Below are 19,711 nucleotides of genomic sequence, written 5' to 3' on the forward strand. Positions count from 1 at the left end.
CAGCTGCAGGACTCTGCACTTGTCCTTGTTGAACCTCATGAGGTTCCTCTCTGCCCAACTCTCAAGCTGGTCGAGATCCCACTGAATGGCAGCACAGCCTCTGGGGAATCAGCCAGTCCTCCCAGTTTGGTGTCATCAGGGAACTTGCAGAGGGTCACTCTGTCCCCTCATCCAGGTTGCTGGTGAAGATGTTGAACAAGACTGGCCCCAGAACCGATCCCTGTGGAACTCCACTGGCCACAGGCCTCCAACTCGACTCTGTGCCACTGATCACCACCCTCTGGGCTCTGTCATTCAGCCAGTTCTTGATCCACCTCACTGTCTACTCATCCAAGCCACACTGTCTCAGCTTTCTGGTGAGGATGTTATGGGAGACAGTGTCAAAAGCCTTGCAGAAGTCAAGGTTGATGACATCTGCTGCTCTCCCCTCATCTAGCCAGCTGGTTATGCACTCATAGAAGGCTGTCAGGTTGGTCAAACAGGATTTCCTCTTGGTGAAGGGTTGGAGGTCTCTGCTGGACTTTGCTGCTTCATTGCAGGAAACAGCTGTGAGAAAATAAGGAAAATCCATCTCTTTTGGTTACTCTCCCACAGCTGAGGGACACACAGTCAGCAGCTCCTCTCAGTGCTTCCCACCCGGACAAAGGGACCCTTTCCCTGGTTACCACACAGTGACTTAGCTCAGCTGGGATGTGTCTGGCAGGCCACAGATGCTGTCTTGCTTTATCTGCATCAGGATAATCTCCCTTCACCTAAACCTGATGAAAATCTGGCCCTTCCTGGCACTGTCCCAAAAGAACCGTCAGCCACGTTGAGTGGTGGTGACCTGTCACTGTAACTGATCATGGTCTGTCATCAACAGGGCCACAGCCAGTCATTGTCTCGGGGATATGGGGCCCGTCCTGGGCTATCTCAGGGGTGTGGAGCTTGTACTGGGTTGTACAAAAGAGTATTCTGAGCTTGCACGATGCTTATTACTGGTTGCTAAGGGGAGGAATCTTACGTAGGAGAGGAGGAGGGATCTCGCTGGTTTGTGGCAGCATCACCCCTCTTGGGCTGCTCCCAAAAAGCTTGTGAGCTGCACGGGCGGCCGTCCTGGCCTGGATGTGGAGAACGGGGGCTGCCTCCGCGCTCGGGTGTCCCAGGGAGAGTGACCGGGGCACCAGGAGGGCTGCGCGCACCCCGGCTGGGCTCGGCCGGCGGTCCGTGAGCGGCGGGGCCGCGGGGTCCGCGCTCGCCCGCCGCCACCCGCGGCGCTGTCCCGGGGCCGCTGTCCCGGGGCCGCCCCCCGGCCTCGTGGCCGTTTCCATGGGGACGGAGCGACGCCTGCCGAGGCGCGAAACGGCGGCGCTCATTGGCTGTCCGCGGCGGGAGGGGGCGGGGACGGCAGTGGCATGCTCCAATCCGAGGGACAGCTGCCCCTCCGGCCCCGCCCCGGCGCCTTAAGGCGGCGGCGGCGGCTTCCGGCGCGGGCGGAAGTGGCTCAGCGCGGACATGGCGTCGGGCGGCGCCCGCGGCTCCCGCTCCCCCTCTCCCGGAGAGCGCCTGCCCCCGCCCTTCCCCGAGCCCCACGACGGCGACGCGCCGGGGGTGGTCGACAGCGACACGGAGGGCGAGGACATCTTCACCGGCACCGTGAGTACGGGCCGTGGGCGGGGGCAGAGCCCTGGGGGTAGGCCTGGCCCGGAGCGGCTGTGTGGGGAGAGCGGCGGCGCCGGGCCGGGCCATGCCTGCAGGTAGGCAGGTAGCCACCTGTGAGGGGCGGCTCGGTGCCTGCAGGCAACGGCGTGACATCCGCAGCACTTTGCTAAAAAAAAGGGGAACACACCACCCCCCCAAAAAATCAAAGGAAGGTGGCGGTGCGGCTGATCTCTTGCTCCTGCAGAAAGGCCGGGAGCCTGCGGCTTCTTCTCCATTCCCGAGAGTAGCTTGGGTCGCTGTGCTGGTCAGTACCGTGGGGCCAGGTGGGTGCTGAGGGGTCGGGAGAAGGCTTCTGTGAGCAGGCGGCTCTCTTGGCTGCAGGACCATGAAATGGTTTGTCCTGGGTCAGTCATGGTTTCTCCAGAGTCAATTGGATAACCTGTCAATTCTTGTAGAACTCATGTAATTCAGAGGAGCCCACCTGAGGGAAGATGTCTTGGGCGTTTGCTGGGGGCAACTGCCTGCTGCTCAATACGCACCCAAGTCAGAGTCAGTGACTGGTGAGCAGATCACCTCGCTGGCTGAAACCTGGCAGTGATCCCAGCTCAGCCTTGGGAGACTTCACAGGGAAGAGCCCTGTCTGCCTTCCCATATTGTCAGATCCTGTCCTTTCGGCATCTTGAGGGTGCTGGTGTGGCCCTTGCTGCCCTCAGCTGGTTCCCTCCTCATGGAGAGGTGTTGGTGTCTTCCCTTGCTTTATACCAGCACAGTTCAGTATAGGAGGGACCAGGGAGGTTTGGTGGTACTTGTTCAACAAACCAGGTTGCTGTGTTGCTGCAGGAATTCCCTGCTGAAGCAGGGGTGCGAACCATGAAGGCCTCCAGCGCCTTTTCTTATTTCTGATCATCATCTACATGCAAATCTCTTGTTGGTGAAGGTACTCAGTGCTAATTTATGGCAGCATTGCTGGTCACTGTCTGGAGCAAACATTGACATAGATAGACAAAGAGGAGGAGAGTTTAAACACTGGATGGTGCTTTTCCAAGCTGAATCCCCCCCTACACCTGGCCTCAAGGTGGGTTCGGCAGGTGCACCAAGTGAGGATCTCTGCTGGAGAGGCTGCAGTAGCTGACTCCTCCAGCAGGCCTGCTGCTCCAGCACTGCACTTACTTGGGCCTGATTTCTGGAGCTCTGCTAGCTGAGGTTTGTTACCTTGTCCTCTGCAAGGGCTGACACTGTTGCCCCTTTCTGCCTTGCCTAGGCCTCTTCCAGCCTGCCTACTCCTGCCAGCAGGGCAGGAGGAGTTGGTGTCTCTGGTGGGAAGCTCTCCAGAAACCTTTACTTGTCTGCAGTTTCCCAGCCCTGATGTTTTCCCCAGGCTGGGCTTAGGGAGACCTCGAGCAAGAGACTGTAACTGTGGGCACACGAACCTGCCTGCATCTGAGAATGGAGCTGGCCTGGCCAAACCTCTGCCACTGGCATGAAGCTGGACCTGTCTCTGCCTGCTTCTGGTGGAGGTCCGGCCTGGTTGTCCTTGAGCCGCGCTCACTCAGTGGTGGCCTGTTTTCTGCTAGTTAGCTTAGCAGGAAACAAGGCAGATATGGGGAGATGTGGGTAGATTCTGCCCCACTTGAACTTGTGAGGACAAAACTCACGTTGTTCTGGGCAAAAGAGAACAGTGGGCTTGTACGTTTTGAAAGCAACATGGGGAAGTGCCACCCGGCCTTGCAAGAGGAAGATGCTGGTACCTCTGGCTGGCACCAAGGCACAGCAATGGTCTTGAACTTCTTGGGACCTTTCTCTGTTGAAGAAGGGGAAGATGTGTCTTGTTGCTTTGTGGTGGAGGCAGCCTCCCAAAACAGATGAGGGCCAGCTGCCACGGGCTTTCCTGCAAGTGCAATGTCACTTGGCTGAGACTGGAGTCTGTTGACTTAAAGCAGCTTATCAGCTGCTTAGTGGTGGTTGAAGCAACTCTCATAACTAATACTTGGCTCTTCTGTGGGACCCGGTGGCTTGGCTTGTTTGTCTGCCCTTGAGCATCACCAAAACACTTTCTGCAAAACAAGGGAGAGGCAGATCCAGCTGGCTGCGGGCACCCAGGTGGCTTGCCAGCACTTGGCCCTCAGAGCAGTCAGCAAAGAAGCATTTGGGTCAGACACAAATAGAACCAGAGCTGGACCTCAGCTGTTTGTTGACAAAGGCTGGATCCTGTGTGAGCAGAGCCCTTTCTAGGGATGCCCTCAAGTGCTAGCTTTTCTGACATGAGGTCTAAGTGTCAGGCTTTTGGTGGGAGACCCAGGGAGCTTCTGCCCACTCACATGGGGGTCAGGGTGTGCTAAATCAGGCTTCTGAGAGGGGGGATGGAGGATCACGGGTCGATCTCAAAGACGCCATGACTCCTCTGTGGTGGCAAATGGAGAAGTGGGAACACAATGTATTATTTTGTAGGCTTATAAACTTAAGACAAACTGAGACTCAGTCATGGTGGAAAAGCAGATAGCCTTTTTATGTGTTTGAGACCTAGGAGACTCGATAGGGATGCTTCAGAGCCCCTGTTACCTGGTCTGTGTAGAGTGGGGTTTATTTATCAACTTGAAGAGCTGAGTAAGAGCTGAAGAAGCAGAGTATCTGCATGAGAAGTGCTACAAACACCCCTGGCATAGGTCACTGATGGTGGCAGCCCTCTTACTGGCTTGGCCACTGGCTGGGAGAGGTCCCAGTGGTGCTAGCCTTCTTGTTGGCTTGGTTGCCAGCCTGAGGGACCTGGGTGGATCTGGGTGTGATGTTTTGTGTGGCTCTCTCTGCTCCCTGCTCTCCACTACTAGCAAATGTAGCTCCTGCCTTTAACTGTAATGATCAAAGCCAGGAGTAGCCCTGGCTTTCTTTTCCAGGAAAACATCCTAAAATAGAGGTGAACTCACCATCAAATGTCCCATATGTGAGATGTACCCGAAGAGCTGAGCCCACCTCAGAGAGCAGCTGCTATAACATCGCTTTACTCCTGAAGGAGCAGAGGGAGCCCATGATGTTTCCTTGCTGAAGAAAGTGCTAAGGATCCTGTGGGTTTGGAGTTGCTGCTAATAGTGCTCCATGTACTGGCTGTCAGCCCCGGTCTGTGCTCTGTGAGGACGTTGATGAATAGAGCTTACCGTCCCATTCTTGCTTGGGATAACTTGCACTTGCTCCTCTGCCTGCAGAGTGAGGGACGAGGCGTGCTGCAGTACTTGCCTGCAGCAGGAATGCAGGAATAGTTCTGCTTTCTACTGTGGCAGACTGGTTAGTGCATGGACTCTAGGGTGGGTTTCACCTGTCGGGACAGTCTCCCACAGAGAAGCTGCGTGCCCAAGGGACTGTTTGCCGCAGCAGGATCAGCTGTGCTGTGAGTCGCAGGGCTGTCTTGACCCAGCCCAGTCATATGTGGGGAACATGAGCTTTGAGTCACAAAGCATGGTGTGTGATGTGCCAGCATCACTTGGTGAAACAGAGAGCTGTGCCCAGCTTTGCTCCAGCCATGACAGCCAGGGGTGTTGGAGTAGGGGACGGTGTGGTTCCATGAAGCAGTGCTGGGGCAGCAGAGCCAGGAGCTCCTCCAGTACCACTGGGAAGTGAGCATGGAAACCATCACGGCCCAGTTGCCTTGGTGCAGACCCTAACCAGCCTTCTGGGGAAAGGCAACTCAGCTTATGGTAGCCTTGGAACTGATAGCACAAGCTCAACTCCTGACAAGGCTCGTGGGCCCTGGTGTCTTGCTTTTGAGCAAGCAAATCACTGTGGGTCCAGCAGGGACAGCTTGGCATTCCCAGGAGATCTCCTGTTGGCAGCAGCTTGGTTAAGCACAGGAGGCTCCCTAGTGCTGCCCACCTGCTGTGCTGGGGTGTTAATACTGGTGTGCAAGGCAATACCTGGAAATAGCATGGCTGGATGTGTTATGGGCGTTGTGAACAGGAACATTTGTGTGTATTTCACTGCCTACGGCTCCTGACGCCCGTAGTGCTGGGGCTGCGAGGCTCGCTCTGTGGGCAGGCACATGCCAGTGACCTGCTAGCTGCTCCTTTGCTGCTAAAAATCAGGGTTGAAGCTCGCTCTGAAGTTTCATGTGACACACAGTGTCCTTAATGGCTGAGATGCCTTGCTGGCAGTGGTAGTCGTGCTCGCGAGTGGCTGGAAAGGAAGCAGGCAGTGATGTCCTCTGGTCACTCTCTTCTTGCAGCAGTGACTCTGTGTGGGGATGAGCTGTTTGCTTCTCTGGCCTTTGTCCCTCACTGTAAATTACCTGATTATGTGCTTTTTATTCTCTTGCAGAGCAAGCCCACAGCACCAAAAAGAGAGTCCCTCCTCCCTGTGAGCAGCACCTCCAAAGAGAATGGGGTTCGCATAGAGCAAGATGATCAGGACTTATTTGCAGGTGAGTCAGTATCTACAAGGGTGTGTGCTGGGGTTCTTGGAACTCCAGTCCTGGAGCAATTTGCTTTGGGGCATGACATGCAGCTCGCCCATATCTCAAGCTCATGTTCTCTTCTGCTCTGGAAGCACTAAACTCTAGAAGTGTTTTTGGGAAGGTGGGAGCAGCCTCCTTCTCTAGCATAATCCTTCAGTAGGATTAATTGTTTGGAAGTTGGAGAGTATTAAAATGAGATTTGCTTTAGTTTTGTTGCCTTAACCTGTAAGGTGTCAAGTGTTTTCTCAGTCAAGGACAGTTGTTCTCTAACTTCTCTGCCTCCCATGTGGGCAGAGGAAGCATCTGTAATAGAGATGTGGCTGTTCCCAAGGAACTGGAAATGTAACTCCCCTCAGCTGGGGAAAGCGAGGAGGGCCAGACTTTCCCCAGCCCTGACACGGTGGGATACCTCTGGCAGAGGCATTTGAGAGTTGTTTCTGGAGACATCTGCTAACAGTTTGAAGTGTTTCCTTCCTCTGAGTGGAGAAGCATAGTGGGAAGGACCCCACCTTCCAGGCTGAGTGTATGTGCTGTGTAAAAACAGTCCAGCTCAGCTTTAGCTCTTCTAGCACACAGCCAGGAGGTAATGCCTGGCTCCTCCTGGAATTAGCAGTTTGTTAGATTAGCTTAATGTTCTCCATTTGAGAGGGATAAAACACTTACTGCAGTGAAGATGCATTGTCTTGCTCTTCCCAATGCTTACATGTGTCCTCCCTACAGATGGGGTTTTATTTTTTGCTAATTAAGACTCCCTAGATCCCCTGAACCTCTTGGAGAATAACGAAACTAGCTTTCCAGAACCCCAAAGTCAAGAGGCTGACCATTGCAAACTTCTCTTGACAGATGCCACTGTTGAGTTGTCTCTAGACAACACACAGAACAACCAGAAGAAGGAACCGCCCAAAGCATCCAGTCCTGCCCCTTCGTTAGAAGTAGCTGCAAGTTCTTCTAGAAACCCTCTGAAGAGCTATGAGGAGGTGAGAATTGCTCAGAGCTTCCCAACTTGCCCTGCTAGTTTGTGACTGTAATTGTCAGGAATGGGCCTGTTTACTTACTTGTAAACACACATCTGGAATGATGCAATTAATAGAATTGTCGTATTGGATGCCTTGGCTGATATCAGGCCATCAGACTGGGACTGATAGGGCTGGAGTGGAGTTCAGGTCTGCACTGTTGCTCCTGTGGTGCTGTGGGCTGCTTCCAGAGCTGAAATGGCAAGTAGCAAATCTAGTCTTGGGGGTGCAAGCCCTGACTCAAGCTCTGGCACACTGTATTGCTGCAGACAGAGCCAGCAGTGTGACTGCTCTTGTGTGTGTTCCTAAAGGCACAGTCTCCTGGGTGACACAAGAGTGCAAAGTCCTTATGTGCAGCTTGTAGCCTGGCTACTGAGCCCAGTTAATCAGGTGGTACGTGGCCTAGATCTGGAGTTTCTCCTGTAGAGGGACTGCAATTATTTCGGGAGAGAAGGAAAATGCTGCATCTCTGCCCTGTGGCAGTGCCATCAGTGAAAGAGCAATGCAGAGTTGGGCCAGGATCAGCAAATTGATCAGCTACCACCTCAAATTTGGAGTTTAAAGGCTGCTTGAGGCCAGCCTCAACTTTACTTCTCCGAGTCCTTTAACAACATTCTACTGACAAGGCACCACAATGCATGTGCCTCTGTGGTCTGTCTGGGCAGCACTGCTGGTACAGTGTGGGTACAGCCAAGGCAGGACTTGATGGAAAGACCCCTTTGGACTGGCTCTCCTTCCCCAGCCGCCTGTGCTGTGCAGCTTACCTCTGCATAGGTTCAGATGAGAATGAGAATCGCAATGCCAGATGGAACTGCCTTGCACAGAGCTGAGGCTGGACTTGGCAGAGTTTCACCTTGGGGCTGAGCAGCTGGTACATTACTCTGTGCAGAGAGCAGTGTTGTGAAGACAAATCCCCTTTGGATCCTTGTAGCCTGGAGACAAGTGAGAAGCTTGAGGGCTTTATGGAATGGCCTTGGCCATACTGAAGTGCCAAAGATGCCTTGGCAGTGTGATGAGCTTGCTGTAATGTGTAAGACTGCATAGTTTGAGGCAGTTCAGAGTCTGTCTTTTAAGTTACTGTTGTCCTGTGCTTGCTCCAAACAGCTGGAAGAAGAGGAACAGGAGGACAAATTTGACCTGACTGTAGGAGTGAGTGACCCAGAGAAAGTTGGTGAGTTAACATCCTGTCCTGCTGCACAGTGAGGTGCAGTTAGCCAGGCAAGGCTTGGCAGTAGGACTGGATATGGCTTTTGTCTCCACATGCCACAGCTCCAGCTTTTTAGCTCTCTCTGCAAGTGCAGACTTGATCCTGGAGTATCTTCTCAAAGACTACTTCTTCCAATGTTGTCATGGATTAACCCCAGCCAGCAACTAAGTGACAGGGCAAGAGGAAACAGCATCAGGTTGCACCACAGGAGATTTAGTTTGGAGATGAGGGACAACTTTTTCCCCAAAAGGGCTGTCAAGCCCCAGCTCAGGCTGCCCAGGGCCATTGTGGAATCTCCATCCCTGGAGGGATTCCAAAGCCATGTAGCTGTGGCTGAAGGCTGTGGGTTAGTGAAGGCTGTGGCAGTGCTGGGGGTTGGACTCAAGGGGCTTAAAGCTCTTGTCCAACCTCAACAATCCTGTGATTATCCCTGTGGCTACTTTGGATCAGCTCTCCTGACCATGCTCCCTCGCAGCTCCTTGTGCCTGCCTCAGCCCTCTTGCTGGTGGGGCAGGGTGAGAAGCAGAAAAGACCTTGACGCTGTGCCAGCACTGCTGGGCAATAACCAAAACATCCCTATGTTATCAACATGCCTTTCACTATAAACCCAAAACAGACCCATGCTAGCTACTAGGAAGAAACATCTTCAAGAAATAGTTACACAAAGCAAAAGGCCTAGGTCACAAACAAGTGAGGCAGAAGCAGGTTCTGGAAAGTTGGGAACTTCAAAGGCAGGGAGCCAGGAGTGGGTTTTTTGGGAGGGTGAAAGTTATACACGCAGTGGCAGAGCCTGGTATCGGCAACTTGACTTGACCTGCAGGCAGCCCTGTCTTTAACTGAACGTGCTATTCCATACTCTGACACCTTCCCTGGCAGCTGTGCTTGGGCTATGCCTTGCCCAGGAAGGCAGCTCATGCCTCAAACTGAGAAGCAAGAGGAATTCTCTCTGAAAGTGGGGGTCAGAGCAACTTGGCCAGCTCCATGGCAGTCCCTGGAGTGCAGATAACCCAAAGGAACATCTGTTCCAAGGCAGCAGAGCAGCCATGTGAGGGACAGCTTATGTACTGCCTTGTAGATTGGGTATGTTAGAGGGGACATCAGACCCTGAGGATGAGCTGCCAGGAAAACAAGGGGATTTCTGTGCTAGCCAGAGAAAACTGCCCAAGACATCTGAGAGTCCAACCATGTGCAGCTGGAGACTGGCTGAGTTGCATCTTCTGAGAGGACTGCTTTTGGTACAGCCGTTCCATACAGCCTCTGAATTGTGTGCTGAGCAGATGCAGGGAGTCAGCCCAAACACCAGCATCATGACAAGTGCCTGATTGTCAGCACTGGCTGCCCGAGGAAGTAAAAGGAGGGTCACGGGGCAGGTTGGGAGGTGCTGAGTGGGCAGGAGTCCAGGGTCCTGTGGGGAGATGCTGCCTGTAGCTCTGTGTGAAGGCTTGGGGCTCCACTGGGCCAAGGATAAGGACTACCAGCAAAGGCCAGGGGTTGGCTGGAGCCCTGCACTTTGCATTCAGATGATAGTGCAATGTACCGACCTCACAATACTAATGCATGGTTCTGTTTTCCCCAGGGGATGGCATGAACGCCTACGTAGCCTACAAAGTGTCAACACAGGTATGTCTAACTCCTGGCTCTTGAGGTGAGCTGCTGTTCCTGTTCATGCTCCAAGGCAGCTGGGCTGTCTGGTCTTAGCCAAACCAGTGGTGACCTAAATAGCCAGGAGGTCATGTTACATGGATTCAGAAGTTATAATCCACCCCTGCAGATCAAAGTGTGAGCCCAGATGAAAAACGGGTTTTGAATCTATTTGAGAGGAGACTGTCTGGGTTTTTTTCAGCCAGTTACCTCCTTGCAGTCCTGGCTGATGGGGATGCTTGGCATTGGGATGGGCAGTGGGAATGACACCTGTTAGGGAGAGCCCAGACACCGAGGCCATGGCTGAAGGTTCTGTGCTGACAGTTGCATCGGATGAAGCTGGCCTGAACACAGTTCTCACTGAGGAGCTGCTGCTGTAGCCAGTTTTGTGTTGGGACCTGCTCTCCTGGGCTGTTAGCAAGAAACAGAGCCTTCTGCTGCCCTGGTTTGAGCTTTGGGCTGCTGCTCAGAGCCCTGCAGAAAGCTGTTCCTAGCTGTCTGTGCAGTAGCTTCTGCACCTGGGCATCCCACGGTCTGAAGGGGACTGGGGGACTTCTTTGCCTCCCCTCCTCACTGCAAACACAGCCAAAAGCCACCGGTGACCTCTGGAGCCTCAAAGTGATAAAGTGTGCCCTGAGAGCTGTGCCTGCTCCTGTGCAATGCAGGGCTGATGGGATTAGGCAGTAGCAAGGCTTACCCAGCAGCCCGTGGCCACAGCAACAGCTGCTCCCTCGTTTAGTGCCATTAATACTGCTGCTTGGTCTGAAGAGATCTCTTAGGAGGCAAGTTACTGGAAACCTAGGCCAGAGCTTGCTCTGTTCATTCCTTAGATCACACTCTACTTCATCTCCAGAAGTGACAGCAGATGGAGCTGGCAAGGCTGGGGCCAGGGGGACAAGCTTCCTTGGGTGAGTGTGACCTGAGTCTCTTCTCTTCCCACAGACCAGCATGCCAATGTTCAGGAGCAAGCAGTTTTCAGTGAAAAGGAGATTCAGTGACTTTCTGGGTCTCTATGAGAAGTTGTTGGAGAAGCATGCCCAAAATGGGTTCATCGTTCCTCCGCCTCCAGAGAAGAGTCTCATAGGTGCGTGGTGAAGGTGCAGAGCCCTGGAGCAGGTTCTTCTAGGGCCTGAAGGATGGGCCTGCCCCAGCCTCCAAGCCCAGGGGGAAGCTGCAAAGCAGCCATGGAAGCAGGTGCAGCAAATTATCTGGGCTCTATGGCACAGACAAAACTCTGACTCCATACTTGGAGCTCTTAAAGCCTTGTTTGACTTCACAGATGTCTCCACATCTGCCTGATGCAGAGAAAAATCTTGTCCTCTGTGTTGTCATTGAATCACTGTTCCCTTGAGTGCAGACCTATAACCCTTCCAGTCTTGCATGGCATTGTTTTGCCTCTTTTCTGGACATCAGCTTCCGCTTGATGTTAGGTACAAGCAAAGTTTAAATTCCCAAATAGCTCTTGCTGGTGCAGGGCCTAATTCCTCTTGTAAGGTGTTTCTCCTCTGCTGTCGCCCAAATAGTCTAACAAACAACGCTACCTCACGTGTTGAATCCAAAGCAGCTCATTAATTGCATCTTCCTTCTGTGCTAGGGATGACCAAGGTGAAAGTTGGGAAAGAAGACTCCTCCTCTGCAGAGTTCCTAGAAAAAAGACGGGCTGCTCTAGAGAGGTACAGACCCCAACAGCTGTCCCCTCCTGCCCCAGCCAAGCAAGGAGCCTCTGCAAGGCCAGGTTGGCTGTGCTCTCCTCCCACACGAGAAAAGCTACCTGCTTTGAGCTTTGCAGCAAACCTGGAGGCCGCCAAAGAGTTACAACTGCAGAGAGTTGCTTTGACTCTGTAAAACAACCTCTTGCTTCAAAAGCCTCTGATTGTGTTGGGTCCAAATTTGGCTGAACTCCTCTGCCAAGGCAAGGGAAAAACTGCTCTCAGGAGCCCAGCAATGTGAGTGTTTAATTGTAGAAATAGCGCAGGTCAGGCGAGAAACAGCTCGAGCTGTGTTGAGCTGGCACCCTATAATCACACAGCCGTGTGTGCTCTTGCTCTGCTGCCTGTGCCAACCGCTGATCCCTCTGGCTTTGGCCTCTGCAGGACCCCTTGGGGTCCTTGGTGAGCATGTAAGGCTGGATCTTGATCTTGTGGTGTATCGAGTCACTTTCTTACTAGAGTAAGTGTTAATGAGAGGTGTGGCAGGTCTGGTCTCACTGGAGCCTGCAGGGGGATCGGGATCTTGATGGGTGAATGAGAGCAGTGTGTTGGGCCTGACCTGCAGGCACTGAGCTGCTGTTTTGGGACAGCTCCCAGCAATGGCGCGGAGCAGGTTCTGCAGCCGGTGTGACTCTGTTCCTCCCCACAGATACCTACGGAGAGTGGTCAGCCACCCAACCATGCTGCAAGACCCTGACGTCAGGGAGTTCTTGGAGAAGGAAGAGGTCAGTAGTTGGGAGTAGCTGCAAGTGCCCTGGGGGCGTTGGAGGAGGCAGGACACAGACAGTTGAGGAGGCAGGATGCTTCAGAACTCAGTGAGAGACAGCAAGGCCTTGTGAGAGCTCTTAACCATGATGATGACAGCAGATGTGATGGATTGACCCTGGTGCCAAGTGCCCACCAAAGCTGCTCTGTCAGTCCCCTCCAGCTGGTGGGCCGAGACAAGGACAGGGAAATCACTCAGCACTGACCATCACTGAGAATACAGACTCAACTTGGGTAAAACTAATGTAATTTATTGTCAATCAAATCAGAGTAGGATAATGAGAATCACACCAAATCTGGAAATGCCTACCCCCACCCCTCCCTTCTTCCCAGGCTTAAGTTTACTCCTGAATTCTCTTCCTCCCCTTCCCCCAGTGGTGCAGAAGGATGAGCAGTGGGAGTTCTGGTCAGTTCAGCATGTTATCTCTGCTGCTGCTGCTTCTCAGGGGGAGGACTCACACTCCAGCATGAGGCTCCTGCCTGGGGAGACAGTCCTCCACAAACTTCTTCACTGACCTTGGCATTTGCAGAGTTGTTTCTCTCTCATGTTTTTGCTCCTCTCTCCATTCCCATTGTTTTGCAGCAGGTTTTTTTCCACTTCTTAAATATGTTCTTGCAAAGGGTTGCCACAGAAGCTGCCCCCATAGTACCCCCGCTATCAAAACCTTGCCAGGCAATCTTAGTACAGCAGAACGTTCTCCTGTGTTGGCACTTGTCTAAGGGCTGTGCTCTTGAAGGGCTCTGGCCTGGCTCTTGTATGTCATGATGGGGGTATATGTTGGGAGCAGGGATGGTCTTTGTTTTCTGAAATCCGTGCCAGGAGTGGGGCCTGCTGTCCTGGGATGTCTCATGCTGTCCTGGTCTGATACTCAGATATTAAGGGAGAGCTGGGTCTGCCCTGAAATATGTGGTCTCTGCTCCTCCAAGGAGAGTGTGGCTATGCACAACTGCACACCCAGTGTGGGGAAGTCATTTGTAAAGAGGCTGAGCCCTGGGGAAGCCCCAGCCTGAGTGATCCAGCACTGACACTGTGCCCGAGGGCTCTGCTGTGGGAGCAGCCATCATGCAAACACTTCACTCTGCTGCTGAGCAGGTGCACAAGGGAGAGCAATGCCATGTGGTGGCTGCTCATGAAACTGCACTTACCTCCTGTCAAACTGAGAATCATAGAATTGTTTTGATTGGAAAAGACCTTGAAGGTTGAGTCCAACCTCACACTGCTAAGCCCACCACTATAAACCATGTCCTTCAGCACCTCAGCTTAAATATCTCCAGGGATGGGGAGCCAGCTCCCTGGGCAGCCTGTGCCAGTGTCTAACAACCCGCTCAGGGAAAAGATTCTTCCTTTCTCCCGGAAGAATCTCCAAGAAGAATTCCCTGGTGCAACTTGAGGCCATTTCCTCTTCTCCTATAACTTGTTACTTGGTAGAAGGGACTGTGACCCCCTCCTCGCTGCAGCCCCCTGTCAGGGAGTTGTAGAAGACTGATCATGTGTCCCCTCAGCTTTCTCTTCTCCAGACTGAACACAACCACATTTCTCAGCTGCTCCCCGTTAGGCCTGTGCTCCATACCCTTCCCCAGCTCCATTGCTCATGTATGGACACACTCCGGCACCTCGGTGTCTTTATTTTAGTGAGGGGCCCAAAACTCAACACAGTACTCAAAATGTGGCCTCACCAGTGCTGAGTCAGGTCACTGTCCTGGTCCTGCTGGTCACTGTTGCTGACACAAGCCAGGATATCATTGGTGTCTTGGCCACCTGGGCACACTGCTGGCTCATGTTCAGCTGCTGTCAATTAACACTCCCAGGTCTTCTCCCTCCAGGCAGCTTTCTGCCCCAAGCCTGTGGCATTGCATGGAGTTATTGTGGCCCAAGTGCAGGACCCAGCCCTTGTTGAACCTCATACAATTAGCCTCAACCCATTGCTCTAGCATGTCCAGGTCCCTGTGTGAAGAGCCTTCCTGCCCTCAAGCAGATCTATGCACCTGCCCAGCTTCATGTCATCTGCAAACTTACTGAGGCTGCACTCGATGCCCTCATCCAGGTTGTTGATACAGATGTTAAACAGAACAGGCCTCAACACTGAGCCCTGGGGAACACCACTGGTAGCTGGCCAATAACTGGACTTTACTCCATTCCCCACTGCTCTCTGGGCCCAGCCATCCAGCCAGTTTTCTCTGGTGGTGCATTGAGTCACTTTCTTGATAGAGCAAGTGTTAATGAGAAGTGTGGCAGGTCTGATGTCGCAGTCTGGTCTCACTGGAGCCTGTGAGGGATTTGGACCCTTGGTGGGTGAATGAGAGCAGCGTGTTGGGCCTGACCTGCAGGCACTGAGCTGCCGTTTTCTTTTCTGTTATAGCTACCAAGAGCAATTGGCACCCAGACCCTGAGTGGAGCAGGAATACTGAAGATGTTCAACAAAGCTACGGATGCTGTCAGCAAAATGACCATCAAGATGAATGAATCAGACATAGTGAGTACAGAAAGCCCTTGGGCCCTCCTGTCCTGGTTTAGGCCCATTCAGGGACAAAAGACCACAATTAGACTTAAGTACCCCAGACTCTGAAACTCCTGAAGGACAGGGAGGGTTTAATTGCTGCTTATGGTCCTGGACAAAACAGACCAGGCTACTCAGCTTGGGGGAAAAAAAAAGAAACTTAATCTGCCTTGAACTAAAACATAACAAATGGAAATATCCAACAGAAAAATAATACAGAGTAGGGTGAATGATGAAAGTGCAACCAGCTCTTTAAGATCACCTTTCTCCCGCCCCTTCTCTCTCCCCAGGCTCAGAGTCCCTGAGCCCAGCATCGTTACCTTCCATCCCCCATAATCAGTGCGAGGGGCGGGGAATGGAGGTTGCAGTCAGTCCGTTCCTGATGTCTCCTGACGCTTATCATACTCCTGAGGAGAAGTGCTCCTTGCCAGTCCTCCCTTGCTCCAGCTTGGGGTGTCTCAGTCACCAGGCAGCCCTGCATGTGCCGCTCCCATGGGATGCTGCAACCCCAGTTCGTCTTCTCTGGGCTGGGGTCTGAACTGCTCGCTCCTTCTGACCTGGAGTCTCCAGCTCTCACCCTCTCTGGCATGAGGTCTCGGCAGCTACAAGGGTCTCTCTAGTTTAGCATCGTTCCTTCTGTCTTTTCCTGGCTGCAGGGTCTGCATGGTCGCCTCCATCTTGCCCTTCCCTTCCATCTCCCTCATACATTTCAAATTCCCATCCTTAAAAGGTGCTGGCAGAGGTGCCAGATTGGCCCAGCCGGGCTGGAGATGGGTCTGAAACCCAGAGCCAGGGGAAGTCTGAGAACTCTTTAACAGGTCTGCACTGCAGCCCCCTGCCCCTGTTACCAAGCGAAAATCACTCCTCACAAACCCATGACACCTCACCCTCACTCCTGAGCCGCATGCTTGCCTCAGCCTGGGTGCTGGGGGCTGGGGATCAGCTCTGCCTTTGCTCATTGCAGTGGTTCGAGGAGAAGCTGCAGGAGGTGGAGTGTGAGGACCAGCGGCTCCGGAAGCTGCACGCTGTCGTTGAAACGCTGGTGAACCACAGGAAAGGTACCGAGCTGGGACCTGCTTGCCCTGGAGCTTGCCCACAGCAGTTGAGCCTTGTGTGGTGCTAGTGTGTGGGTGGCCCAGGAGGCACCTCCGAAGCTCTGACAGCGCTTCCGTGCCATTAAGGCCTCTCAGCCTCCATCATGGGGAGCAGAGGTGAAGCGGTGATCACGCTTCTCCCTTCCAGCCCTGCGAGCTTGGGGTGACAGTGCTAAAGGGAGCCAGTGTCCTTCTGGGTAGGGCTGCCAAGGCAAACCTGAACAGAGCTCATCTTCTTGCTACTCCCAAATACTCCTGGGGCAGGGACCGGGGCTGTTTTCTTCCTCTGCGTGTCTTGGCTGTTTTCTGCAAAGCTATGCCTGTCGTCTTGCCAACCCCCCAGTTGGGGTTGCCCACCTTACTCCCACCCTGTGGCAGGACCTCTTGAGGTCTCCTGGAGCGGCAGAGCAGGAGCTCCCTGGGCTGAGCTCAGGGCTGGCGCTGGGTGTGTGGCATGGGGCCCTGGCTGACTCTGTTTCCCTCCCCAGAGCTGGCGTTGAATACAGCCCAGTTTGCCAAGAGCCTGGCCATGCTGGGCAGCTCAGAGGACAACACGGCCCTGTCCCGGGCACTGTCCCAGCTGGCTGAGGTGGAGGAGAAGATTGAGCAGCTGCACCAGGAACAGGCTAACAATGACTTCTTCCTCCTGGCTGAGCTCCTGGGAGACTACATCCGCCTTCTCTCAGTTGTGAGGGTAAGCAGTGCTCTGGGGCAGCCTCTGCTGCCTGTCCTAGTACTGCCCTTAGGCTTACGTGTGCTGGGAGGCATCTGGGCTTGACTGAAGCAGAGGGCATGGCATGCCTCTGACTAACCTGGGCAGAGGGCATGCTCACTGCTTAGACAGTCATGGATTGACTAGATCAGAAGAGTGGGGTAGAAGCCTGGCTGTGCTGCTGTTCTGCAGGGAGTATGTGGCACAAGTTCACAGCTTGTAGGTGGTCTCAGTTTGTCAGAGCTGAAGGCTGTGGCTACTGCAGAGGCTCTGAGCTGGTAACCCGTGATCTGGGTGTTGCAAATCAATCGTCCAGATGCGTACTGGGGAAAAGCTTGAGCCTTCAAATCTGTACAGCCACTGTGGGGCACTGGCCTCCTTGCTGGAGGCTGAAAGAAGCAAGCCCTAAGAGAGCTGCAAGTCAGCAGGCTGATTCACTCATGTTCTGAATGTGTCCTGCCTCTGGAGGCCACAGAGGCCAGACCAGAGCCCAGGGAGTAGGCACCAGCCTCCTGGGTCTGCCAGTCTGTTCTGGGAGGTGTGGTGGGTGCTCCAGACCAGGACAGAGATCTCTTGACAGTGATGGAGGATGTAAGACTTACCTGGGCTGTTCTGGTAAGGAGCCCTAGCTTTGCCTCAGACTTCTGTCTCCTGGCTGCTCTGTTCCCCAGACCAGGTGATCACACACCACGTTCTGCTCTTCTAGCTCTTCCCCACACCCTGGCTGGTTGTGTTTGGAAGCCTAACAGGGACTTCCCTGCTTGGGATGGTGATTTGCAGGCCTGCTAAAACCATCTGTCTCCTGGCAGCTGCCTGTGAGCTGCTCCTGGAAATGTGTGGGACGGGTAAAGGCAGCTCCTTGCAGTGGCAGGGCTGCAGGGGAGGTGGGCTAGACATGGTACTTGGTATGTGGGGACTTCAGGGTGTGGCCTTGGGCCTGTTGGGCTCACACTGAACTGTGTGTAGAGCTGGAGCTCTTCCAGCACCTCTTTCCTGCCAAACCCTAGAGCAGGTGGGCAAATCCCGTGTGGAAGGAGGCCTCAAAACTGCTCCTAAGCTGTGAATTGTCTGTTGTTGCGCCTGGGCTCCTCCACTAGTAGAGCAGTCCATGTTCTGGCCCAGCTTTGCTTACAGTAAGGTGGGTCCAGGACCCGACTGATGAAAATGTCCCTCTTGCCAAAGGTGTGCTGTCACTGTCAGCAGAGCTCCCTGCTGCTGCTCCTGCCTCACTCTGCCCATTCCTTCCTCCCAGGGAGCCTTTGACCACCGCATGAAGACTTGGCAGCGGTGGCAGGACGCTCAGACCATGCTGCAGAAGAAGAGGGAGATGGAGGCCAGGCTGCTCTGGGCCAACAAACCAGACAAGCTGCAGCAGGCCAAGGAGGAGATCTCAGAGGTGGGTCTCTGCTCACTCCTTCCTCCTGCGGCGGAGCAGCGGGAAGGGGCCGGGCGTGCCGAGCTGAAGGGCCGGCTATCACCCAGCAAGCCGGCCTGGAGCAGGGTGCAGCGGCTGCCGGAGGCGCTGCTGCCGTCCCAGCCCCGGGCTGTGCTCCGCAGCGCCGCTCGCGGCAGCAGCCGCGGCCGCCGGGAGAGGGCGGCGAGGCTTCGGCTCTGCTCCCCGCCCGCACACAGCGCGCTGCCTCTCTCCGCAGTGGGAGTCCCGCGTGACGCAGTACGAGAGGGATTTCGAGCGGATTTCGGCCGTCATCCGCAAGGAAGTGATCCGGTTTGAGGTGGGTCTGGCACAGCCCTATGGCTGCTTGGCCTCGGCCGGGAGCAGCAGCTCGGGCTGGCCTGGCCCAGCTCCCAGCGCTGCGCTGTGCTTGTGAATCCACACTCCCACAAGCCGGGTCATTGCTGCCACGGGCAGACCTGGTGTGTCTTGTCTTAGATGGGGCTTCCACACAGAGTTAAAATGAAGGTGGGTGGGCAAAGATCATCTGAGTCATCAGAGAGGCCGATCCTCAGCATTGTCAGGCTCTTGTGCTGCTCTCTTTGTGAGGCCCCAGGAGGAACATGAACATCCTCATGGTTTCTGTTTCTCACCTCCACCCCTCTGCTGTCCGAACCCAGCAGGTTTTTGTGGTTGATTCATCCCTGTACTCACTCCTGTACCCATCTTTTGCAGAAAGAGAAATCCAAGGACTTCAGAAACCACGTCACTAAATACCTTGAGACATTACTGCACTCTCAGCAGCAGGTGAGTAGCCTCAGCCCCTGATGGGGTTTTCTCTCTTGAAGCTCAGTACAGGCTGCAGCAGGGCCCCACTTAAGTGTTGCACCACCCTTGATGCCTTCTGGGGGGAGGTTGTGCTCTTTGGATGAGCTGCTGCCTCGCCAAAATGCTTCTGGCCTGGCTCTGGGCTTGCCCTGCAGGCTCCTGACTGCCCCTCTCTCCTCTCTACAGCTGGTGAAGTACTGGGAAGCCTTCCTGCCTGAAGCCAAGGCCATTTCTTAACTGGACCCAGCAAAGGAGCGCACCTTAACTTTGCCTTTTGGGTTTTTTTTATATATATACACCATACCTCCTCCTCTTTTCCACGTGGACGGACCCCCTTAGGCACCCTGGAGCTGGTAGAAGTCTAACCCCCTGAGCAGCAGCTTCCCAGCCACTAACTCTTCTAACTGTATATTTTTCATTTAGCAACATATATTTTCATACTGAAGAGAAACTAGTTTCCTGCTTTCTGAGCAGCCCTGCTCCAGGGGTGACCCATCTCTGGCACAGGGGCATTTTTTCAGGCTGGGTTTTAGGGCTCTAATGACTATCTTACTCCTGCAGTGCCATTAAAATTCTGTAATAAAACTTGTATCAGGGCAGCCGGGCTGTGGCTGTTGGTGGACTGGGGCAGGGAGGGGCAACGGCTGGGGCGGCCCTGGGGGGGGCTGACCTTGGGCAGGGCACAGCCCCAGCCACCCCACCCCCCTCCTCATTAAGCTTTGGCTTCCTGCCACCCTCCCAGCAGGGGCTGTTTTTAGGATCTGAGCTCAAC

General features: G+C 54.1%; 1 protein-coding gene across 1 annotated transcript; it reads left to right on the top strand.

Moving 5' to 3' along the window:
- Positions 1 to 1,480: 1,480 nt before the first annotated feature.
- Positions 1,481 to 19,538, top strand: SNX1 (sorting nexin 1). The gene is made up of 15 exons (XM_062000070.1): positions 1,481 to 1,635; positions 5,944 to 6,046; positions 6,923 to 7,056; positions 8,197 to 8,263; positions 9,876 to 9,919; positions 10,883 to 11,024; positions 11,535 to 11,613; positions 12,299 to 12,374; positions 14,775 to 14,888; positions 15,877 to 15,970; positions 16,495 to 16,700; positions 17,971 to 18,114; positions 18,371 to 18,451; positions 18,847 to 18,918; positions 19,126 to 19,538. Exons 1-15 carry the CDS (start codon positions 1,495 to 1,497, stop codon positions 19,174 to 19,176), a joined length of 1,548 nt encoding a protein of 515 aa, XP_061856054.1. The 5' UTR covers positions 1,481 to 1,494; the 3' UTR covers positions 19,177 to 19,538.
- The last annotated feature ends 173 nt before the right edge of the window (positions 19,539 to 19,711 follow it).

The sequence above is a fragment of the Colius striatus genome, chromosome 7 (assembly GCF_028858725.1).
Source record: "Colius striatus isolate bColStr4 chromosome 7, bColStr4.1.hap1, whole genome shotgun sequence".
NCBI classification, from domain to species: Eukaryota; Metazoa; Chordata; class Aves; order Coliiformes; family Coliidae; genus Colius; species Colius striatus.

Excerpts from the sequence above, each read along its gene's own strand:
- SNX1 (XM_062000070.1), top strand. The coding sequence starts at position 1,495 with ATGGCGTCGGGCGGCGCCCGCGGCTCCCGCTCCCCCTCTCCCGGAGAG. Across the intron at positions 9,920-10,882 it reads CCTACAAAGTGTCAACACAG|ACCAGCATGCCAATGTTCAG; the intron begins GTATGTCTAACT and ends CTCTTCCCACAG. Across the intron at positions 18,115-18,370 it reads CCAAGGAGGAGATCTCAGAG|TGGGAGTCCCGCGTGACGCA; the intron begins GTGGGTCTCTGC and ends CTCTCTCCGCAG.